The sequence below is a fragment of the Sinocyclocheilus rhinocerous genome, unplaced genomic scaffold, assembly GCF_001515625.1.
Source record: "Sinocyclocheilus rhinocerous isolate Xijiao unplaced genomic scaffold, SAMN03320098_v1.1 scaffold2047, whole genome shotgun sequence".
Classification (NCBI taxonomy): Eukaryota; Metazoa; Chordata; class Actinopteri; order Cypriniformes; family Cyprinidae; genus Sinocyclocheilus; species Sinocyclocheilus rhinocerous.
The window spans coordinates 362,910-371,978 of record NW_015654553.1 but is presented as its reverse complement, the minus strand read 5'-3'; the positions used below and the strand labels follow the sequence as shown (position 1 = coordinate 371,978).

Here is a 9,069-nt window from a genome sequence, read left to right as displayed (position 1 = left end):
ATATATATATATATATATATTTAAAATGTTTAAAAGGAAAAGCTTCTCAAAAGGCTGATGTATCATGTCTGATACTCACATTTTAATATGATTTCTCTAAAAAATTATGTATGGATAATTAAGTAACCTAAGCTGCTTCAGTCCAGTAAGTGTTCATCTTGAAATATTACTAACAATATAAATTGAAGATTTAGAAATGAGAAATTATTCTTTTTTACTTAATAAAAATCATTGTCACAGTAAAAAGACACACGAACCACAAGCTGAAGGGGGCTTTTTTAAAATAATTATACTCAAAGGCCTTTTAATTGCTAAAAAAAAGAACTATCAATCAGATGATGTTGTGTATAATGGTTTTTCAGCAAAGTTTTGATAATTTAGATGCCTTAGAAATTTGCTTATCAAATATGATAAAAAAGGCTTTATAGGCTTAAAATAAAGAGTAAACAAATATTTCATAATTGTATTAAGTGTACTCTTAAGTAGTAAAATTATACTTTTCACATTTTTCAGAGCAGAGTAGCTACAGACATGCTTCACTTTGTCCGGTCAGACAAAACAAGCCAAGACAAATCGGCCTAAGAAAACTTTTTGTTGCTTTTCCCAGGAAATAATATTTTGTTATCTACAGTGGTGATATTCATACATTTGTGGAGTTCGTGAAGCTGGCACTGAAGCGTGTAGTGATGACAGGTAGCATAACTCTGGTTGGATGCTGTGAGCTTCACCTTGTTAATGTCCTCCACGCTCTCCACGGTGAACTCTGTGAGTCCTGGCACATACAACTGTCCACTGCCGTCTGGACACATCTTTATATCCAGCTTCTCATTGGGATTGTCACCCAACAGGTTCCTGTTGGAAGCAGATAAATACAAAATTAATTAATTTTATCTGTTGACGTTAAGGAATGTGCAAAATTTAAAGTGGGGCACAGATTAATATTACGCAGACAATCTGAATCAGAACATACACATCTGTTCAACTTACACAACACAGCAGGAGGCATGATGGGAAAAGTGAGAAGCAGGGTGAGCAAACAGACAGTGCAGGGGGAAATGCGTGACGTGTGATCTGTTTATGTCTTACAGATGGCCTGAGAGATTTTAAATCTAATCCGTTTTTACAGAACTGCTGACCGGCAGAATCTGTGGCAGGTCACACACACTTCACTGTGACATTGGGACAATTATAGAAAAGAGTGCTGAATATGCTGCAGTGATGTGCGTGTCACACTGAAAGCCCTCCTGTAGAGCATTTGATCATCATCATCATCTCTACTTGTGTCTGTTTTTCTCACCGAAGTGTCTCATTGTAGATTTCCACCATGCTGACGATGATCTTATAGTCCCAGTCGGGCTTTTTCTCCGACACTTCAGAGAAGAGCAGCCGCAGAGCACGCTGGTTAATGCCAGGGTCTTCAGGGACACCCTACATGAAACACAGAGACATGAGAGGCTGACACGAAAATTAATTACATAATCAACATGCTACAGCTGATAGTTGATAAATGGCTTAGTTTAAGATTATGCTGTTTTAAAAAAAAATTAATTAAAATTGGTTTAAATGTAGGTAACACAACATAATGATGTTTAACAGTATGAATAATTGATATTCATTTTGAGATTTTTTTAAAAGATAACATTTAACAGGGTTATTGAACTACACCAATTATCATAAAAAAAACTACACACTAGCGTTAAAAAATATTTCTAAAACTATCATATCTATTTCAAATTAAGCTGAAAAGAAAGTATCATGATTTCCACACACAAAAAAAAGTCAACACTGAAAATAATAAAAAAATATTTCTTGAGCAGAAAATCAGCATATTAGAATGATTTCTAAAGGATCATGTGACACTGAAGACTGAAATAATGGCTTTGCATCATAGGAATAAATTGCATTTTAAAATATATTAAAATAAACCATTATTTTAATAATTCTATTTTGTAATAATCACAATATTACTGTATTTTTGATTTTAAAAAATGCAGTCTTAAGTGAGCATAAGAGAATTCTTTATACACACTAGCGTTAAAAAATATTTCTAAAACTATCATATCTATTTCAAATTAAGCTGAAAAGAAAGTATCATGATTTCCACACACAAAAAAAAGTCAACACTGAAAATAATAAAAAAATATTTCTTGAGCAGAAAATCAGCATATTAGAATGATTTCTAAAGGATCATGTGACACTGAAGACTGAAATAATGGCTTTGCATCATAGGAATAAATTGCATTTTAAAATATATTAAAATAAATCATTATTTTAATAATTCTATTTTGTAATAATCACAATATTACTGTATTTTTGATTAAAAAAAATGCAGTCTTAAGTGAGCATAAGAGAATTCTTTAGAAATACAGGATCAAATGCAACTATTAGACATTGCACAAATTTGAAAGGGGACAGACATCATGGGAAATAAAAAGTACTGTTACGGTGTTAAAATGAATAATAAAATATGGTTTTATATGACAAGACAGTACAACAAAAACCTCTAAATAATATTAAATATTAATTAACACGCACAACAAATCCCACCATATAAATAATTTAGTTTAAATATATTTTTTGTTACACTTTAAGGTGTTCTTGTAATGTGTAACAAGCGTTGCCTATTTTTTGTTACGAAAATGTCAATGCAAAAAAAGTTTAAAGGTCACATAAAAATTTTAAAGGTCCTAATGAGCTTGGTTTACTTTACGGACAATATATTTATTTTTTAGTTTGAGGGTGAAAATTGGGAACACGTGATGTACCTCCATAGTATAGGTCTTTCCAGAGCCGGTCTGCCCATAGGCAAAGATGCATACGTTAAAGCCATCAATACAGGAAGTGACCAGAGACTGCACTTCCTGGAACACCTGTCCAATCACAGGAGAGGGGACTGTGATATAATAACTGATATAGGAAATACAACTGTATGAGAAAACTAGTTCAGGCACTAACCTCCTCCTGAGTGGCCTGAGTAGGAAAGACTTTGTCAAGTTCAAAGGTCATGAGCTTGCCCTTATTGGACAAGTAGAGAACAGCATCATCATCAGGGTCAAAGGTCACTATGTTTTTGGTGTCAGCAGCATCTGTTTCTCCAGCACATATGGGACGTACTCGGCACAACACACGAATGTTTCCTGAAAAACAAGATAATTAAGTCTTTAGAATTAGAATGTCTAATTTCACTGAATAAAAACGCATTAATGAACCAAACCACACAATTCCCAGAAATCTTGGCGGTCTCACCTTTGAGACGCACCAGTTCATTGTGGCATTTCTTCCTCAGGTTCATCTCCCGCTTGTATTTGCGCAGCAGTTCTTGGTTTGCACTGCTCACCTCTCCAATCACCTGACAGATCTGTAATCACAGATGGACACGACTGATGAGCTGCGGTCAGGCTGATGTGTCTGTGAGCTCGTATGCCATGCTCTCACCTCCTGCTTCGCCTCGGTGATGGCTTTCTCCAGCATGTAAGGGAAGTCCTGGACCTGTCTCTTCAGACAGTTGTAATCACAGGTGAGGGTTCTCAGAGCCGGCTGCAGCGTCAGGAGGTTCATCCGCACACCTGTTGGACAAAATCAAAAAACTAAATTAATAAACTATATAAAATGAAAAATGAAAATATCAAATGAAGAATTTTTAAGAAACATGAATATTTTTGTATAGTTCGTAGTATAGTTTTTGTCGAGATTAGTAAATATAAAAAAAATATAAATGTGACCCTGGACCACAAAACCAGTCAATAAGGGTCAATTTTTCGAAATTGAACTTTATACATCATCTGAAAGCTGTATGAATAAACTTTCCATTGAAGTATGGTTTGTTAGGATACGACAATATTTGGCCGAGATACAACTATTTGAAAATCTGGAATCTGTGGGTGCAAAAAAATCTAAATACTGAGAAAATCATCTTTAAAGTTGTCCAAATGAAGTCCTTAACAATGCATATTACTAATCAAAAATTAAGTTTTAATATATTTACGGTAGGAAATTTACAAAATATCTTCATGGAACATGATCTTTACTTGATGTACTAATGATTTTTGGCATAAAAGAAAAATCGATAATTTTGACCCATACAATGTATTTTTGACTATTGCTAAAAATATACCCAAGCGACTTAAGTTTTGTGGTCCAGGGTCACATATAAAATTTTTTTTTATTAGATTATTCAGTAAAAAAAAATATTACACTAATACAATTGTTGTACTATATTTAAATGACTAATAAAATATGGCATAATAACAATTACATATTTTTTTATATTACTACATAATTTTTTATATCAATAGCAATATAAAAGACAGTAAACAAATAGAACTACGAAATGCCAAATACTGTAGTTTAAATATATTTCCTGGTTGTTTACTTTAAGATGTCCTTGTATCAATGTAATTACACAAATAAGTACTAAGTAATAATAATTAACAACATGTACAATTATAGGGTTTGGTTTATGGTTAATTGCTTGTAATTGTGCATAATTTACTGTGTGCTAAATTACTACGTGTAATATGTTTAACATGAACATTAAAATAAAGTGTGTTACTTTTTTTTTTGTTTGCATCAAGTAACAAGTAATAAAAATATGAGAGGAAACATTATTAACTGTCATGAAAATCCTAATGGATTTTGTTTTGTTCAAAAACAATATAATTAATTATTTCTTTGATTTATTGATTTGAGGGTGAAACACGACCTGGACTCAAACACATGGTTTCACCTGCTAGGTTCTCGTGGACGGCCTTCATTTCACTCTCGGCTCTGATGAAAGCTTCCTCGATCACTCGGTTCTTCTCCTCCTCCAGACTCTGCATCTCTGCTTCCAGCTGACCCTGAGCTCTCTCCATCTCACCCTCATACACCAGGATCTAACACACACACACACACACACACACATGATCAGAGACGCACAGATATCCTGCGTTCCACCTTATTTAAATAAAATGGCTTTACTTCTGACCAACACAACACAAACCCAGTATTAAAGACGTCATGAACTACTAACCAGAGTCATTAGTTAGACTGATCTAATGCAGTTAGGTAAGTGAAAGAAGACCTGTGGGGTGGGTGGAGGGCTGTTGGTCACACATGGGAAGGGCATCTGGGGTCACGCACCATCAAAACATATGAAGTAGGGGTGGGCGATATACAGGTAGACACAATTAAGCGGTAGAAATTTGTCAACCAGTGGAGATTTAGGACTATTGTCTATGTTGTGGCTACACGCTCACATGACGATAAGGTCACGAAAGCTTATCGTTTGCACACGTTTTTAAGCATTGCGGTTTAAAAACAAGTGATTTTAAGTCGCTGAAACGCAATCAGCAGTGAAAGAGAACTCATTTTGCTACATGCACGCGCTGTCTGAGAGACTGTTTCTGAGTGCTGTCTGAGAGGCGCGCACACATGAAGACAGTGCTCATAGAGCGCAGGAGTATTGAGTTATTTTTGCTGCTTTATAGGCTTTGAATGGTTAAATACACACACTTGTATGTGTCAAAATGACCATCTTTGCAAATATCCTCATAAACACAGTAATTTAGGTCTTAAGTGAAAGCAAACAGCTGAGAAAGTAAACATGTGTAACAATATATTGGATCCGGGCAGCTCTTAAAGTGACAGCAGTCTAATATTCCTGCTGTCTGTCATTCATGTTAATCAAACAACAAAAGAGAGAAAATCTCTCACTGCTCTTGACTGAATCACTTTTGACTTTATTAAGAAGAAATATATATTTAATTTACACAGTGAGGAATATGCAGTGTTTTTATACATTTGATTACTTTATACAAATGTAGCATTTCTTATTTATTTGTTTTACTATATATTTTTGTCCTATTGCTTTTTTTATTATTTAATTGCTGACTGTTTACTTGTCTTCAGTCAGCTTGAGATTATTTTTTTAATTTAGGCTAGTATTAGTTTTTTGTGATAGTGGCACTGGTGACAAGAATTATGAAATTTCTATGGTATCAAAAATGTTGAAATCATAAAAACCTTATTTAAAGCAAATATATATATATATCTCGTTACCGTGAAATAAAATGACTCGTATAGTGATATAAGATTTTGGTCATATCACCCACCCCTAATATGAAGTACACAACAGGGGTGACATCAACTATTTCACAGTAAGTTATGGGATTACTACTGCAAGTAGAATAAATTATAACCCTGAAAGGAATGTGAGCTAGTTACTCCGCAAGATTTCAGGGCTTTATAGGTCAAAAATGAGCATGAGCCAACATGAACCTACATTTTTGTTTAGAACTTAAAATGGGACAAAGTCTGGTAGAAGTCTGCTCACAGTAAATCACTTCCTATAATCACAGTTGGAATCTAACCCATGACATTTTTGACCTTTGACCCCTGCAGAGTAATCTGGACGACCTTGGATAGCCTGTGGGTGACCTCGGTGTTACCCCCACCCACCGCCTTGGAGAGCAGACCATACAGACGGCTGCGGTCCGTCCTCAGCTGCAACGCAAGTGAAGAGAGAGAGCTGTTAACCTGCTCTGTCACGACACCGACATCACAGAGGCCTGAAACTAGAGCCTTATGATTTCCATAATGCAGAAAAAAGACAGAATCACGGAATCCAGTCATGAAAATCGAATTTACAGTATAATGCGGAATGTTACAGAATTTGGCAAAATTTGGATGAATAAATCAAAAGTAGGACTGTACAATTAATCAAGTAGCCATATGGACTAGTGTCTGTGAATATTAAAGTGCAAAAAGACTGCTATGCAAATATGAAGTCTGCATGTTCTGAGTGTCTGTGTGAATGAGTGCCACAGTCTTGTCTACTACACATACTCAGGCACACGTAATGCTTGTGGAGTTTTCAGCATCTACCGTCTCACTATATGAGGACATGAACACATTAACTTCATCTCCAGAGCTGCTCTGAGAGTCACTTCACCAGCATTTCATCAGATCATCAGATACACAAAGAAACTCAAAAGGTCTTCACTTCAACCAGCCAAAATAAAAGTTTAGTTTAACTTGAAATTATGACAGAAATATATAACTACTGTACAGTAGAATGTACTTCTCAAAGTAATAACAATATTAAAAATACAGTTTGTTATTTTTTAAGGAATATCACACAATTTATATATATATATATATATTATTTTTTTTCATTCATGTTTTCATTTAAAACTTAAAGCAAACCTCTGTTTTGCAGCATTTCCTTTGCCAAAAAAGGATTTTTCCCCCCAAATTTCATTTAATTATATTATACAAGATTAAATTGTTTTTCAATTTCAGAAAAAAAATCTAATTTCAGAGAGCAATATTATTGTTAACATTTTAATTAAATTGTCCTTTTTATTCATTTAGTTTAACTAAACAATTAAAATGAAATCCAGAAAATTTAAAATTGAAAACAAGGAATTTGGAGGAATTTTTTTTAAAAAGAATTCCCTATTAAACTTACATCAAATTAACTGGCTTTTGAGAAGACATGAGATCAGCATTTGGCCACATAATAATTCAGGACACTCAAAACAGCGCACACAGGAAGTGAGTGTGGTACCTGCTGGCGGAGTTGACTGCTGCTTCTCTGGGACTCGTGGAGCTGCTGTTCCAGCTCTCTGAGGAGCTGCCTCTGAACACTCAGCTGCTCCTGCAGCGCCTGGTTACGGGCCTGAGCCTCCATTAAAGCCTGCTTACACTGAGCCGACTCCACTTCAACCGTCTTGGTCACATACTGCAGGAAGAGTGAGAAACAGACACATTAAATCACTTTAGTTAGGAAAAGTGCATCTTGTTTTTGGCCACCAGCAAAGAACCAACATATTGGGTATTGTAAATGTGAGTCCAAAATGTAGGGAGAATATGTGTAGACTGGAGTGGTAATAGAGGTGACTATAAAAAGATTAAATACACAAGGGAAAAAAAGGGAAAATAAGTCAGATACTGTGTTTGCTATTCTGGGGTCAATTAGTGAATCTTCCCTTAATAAGAATAAATGTCTGTATCGCTTTATTTACAGTACCAGTCAAAAGTTTGGGATAATCATGATTTGTTCAAAAAGGCTGCATTTCTATGATCAAAAATACAGTAAAACAGTAATAATGTAAAATATTACAATAAAAAAAAAAGGCTGGTTCAACAGAGATGGAAACTGGACATGATTCTAACATTGAGTTGGTGAACATTATTCGTATAGAGAAAGTGTGATTTATCAATAATGACAATTGACAAATTTATTTGGGAAAATCTGTATTGGACTATTTGGCAATATGATCATATTATACCTTTTTTATTGTTTATTTACTCATTTTCTTTAATGCTTTTAAGGTTATCACCACTGGAATCTTTCGATTACCTTATATTACTTTAATTATTAGGAAAATGTTTCTTTGACACGCTTTAAATTATTTTGTGTCTACTTGGGTTAATTTAAATCCGCTGTACTGTTGTTTGCTTTCTTGGGGCCTCATGCTGTTTTAAGTGTTTACCTTATTTGAAACCTAAATAAATAAAAAAATTAGAATAGAACTAATAAAAAAAATGCAAGGAAGACAAAACGAATCCACACACTATGATCAAAAATACAGTAAAACAGTAATAATGTAAAATATTACAATAAAAAAAAAAGGCTGGTTCAACAGAGATGGAAACTGGACATGATTCTAACATTGAGTTGGTGAACATTATTCGTATAGAGAAAGTGTGATTTATCAATAATGACAATTGACAAATTTATTTGGGAAAATCTGTATTGGACTATTTGGCAATATGATCATATTATACCTTTTTTATTGTTTATTTACTCATTTTCTTTAATGCTTTTAAGGTTATCACCACTGGAATCTTTCGATTACCTTATATTACTTTAATTATTAGGAAAATGTTTCTTTGACACGCTTTAAATTATTTTGTGTCTACTTGGGTTAATTTAAATCTGCTGTACTGTTGTTTGCTTTCTTGGGGTCTCATGCTGTTTTAAGTGCTTACCTTATTTGAAACCTAAATAAATAAAAAAATTAGAATAGAACTAATATAAAAAATGCAAGGAAGACAAAACGAATCCACACATTTACAATCCCC

The 9,069-nt window shown here is 34.0% G+C and overlaps 1 protein-coding gene across 1 annotated transcript in view; it reads right to left on the bottom strand.

Moving 5' to 3' along the window:
* Positions 1 to 578: 578 nt before the first annotated feature.
* Positions 579 to 9,069, bottom strand: part of LOC107717638 (kinesin-like protein KIFC3) — a 30,175-nt gene continuing 21,684 nt past the window's right edge. The window contains exons 9-17 of the mRNA XM_016524450.1: positions 7,550 to 7,723; positions 6,367 to 6,483; positions 4,727 to 4,874; positions 3,436 to 3,566; positions 3,247 to 3,358; positions 2,956 to 3,137; positions 2,766 to 2,870; positions 1,298 to 1,428; positions 579 to 852 (exon numbers count right to left, since the gene is read on the bottom strand). Coding sequence (XP_016379936.1) covers positions 579 to 852; positions 1,298 to 1,428; positions 2,766 to 2,870; positions 2,956 to 3,137; positions 3,247 to 3,358; positions 3,436 to 3,566; positions 4,727 to 4,874; positions 6,367 to 6,483; positions 7,550 to 7,723 — 1,374 coding nt within the window. The remainder of the gene's footprint in view (positions 853 to 1,297; positions 1,429 to 2,765; positions 2,871 to 2,955; positions 3,138 to 3,246; positions 3,359 to 3,435; positions 3,567 to 4,726; positions 4,875 to 6,366; positions 6,484 to 7,549; positions 7,724 to 9,069) is intronic.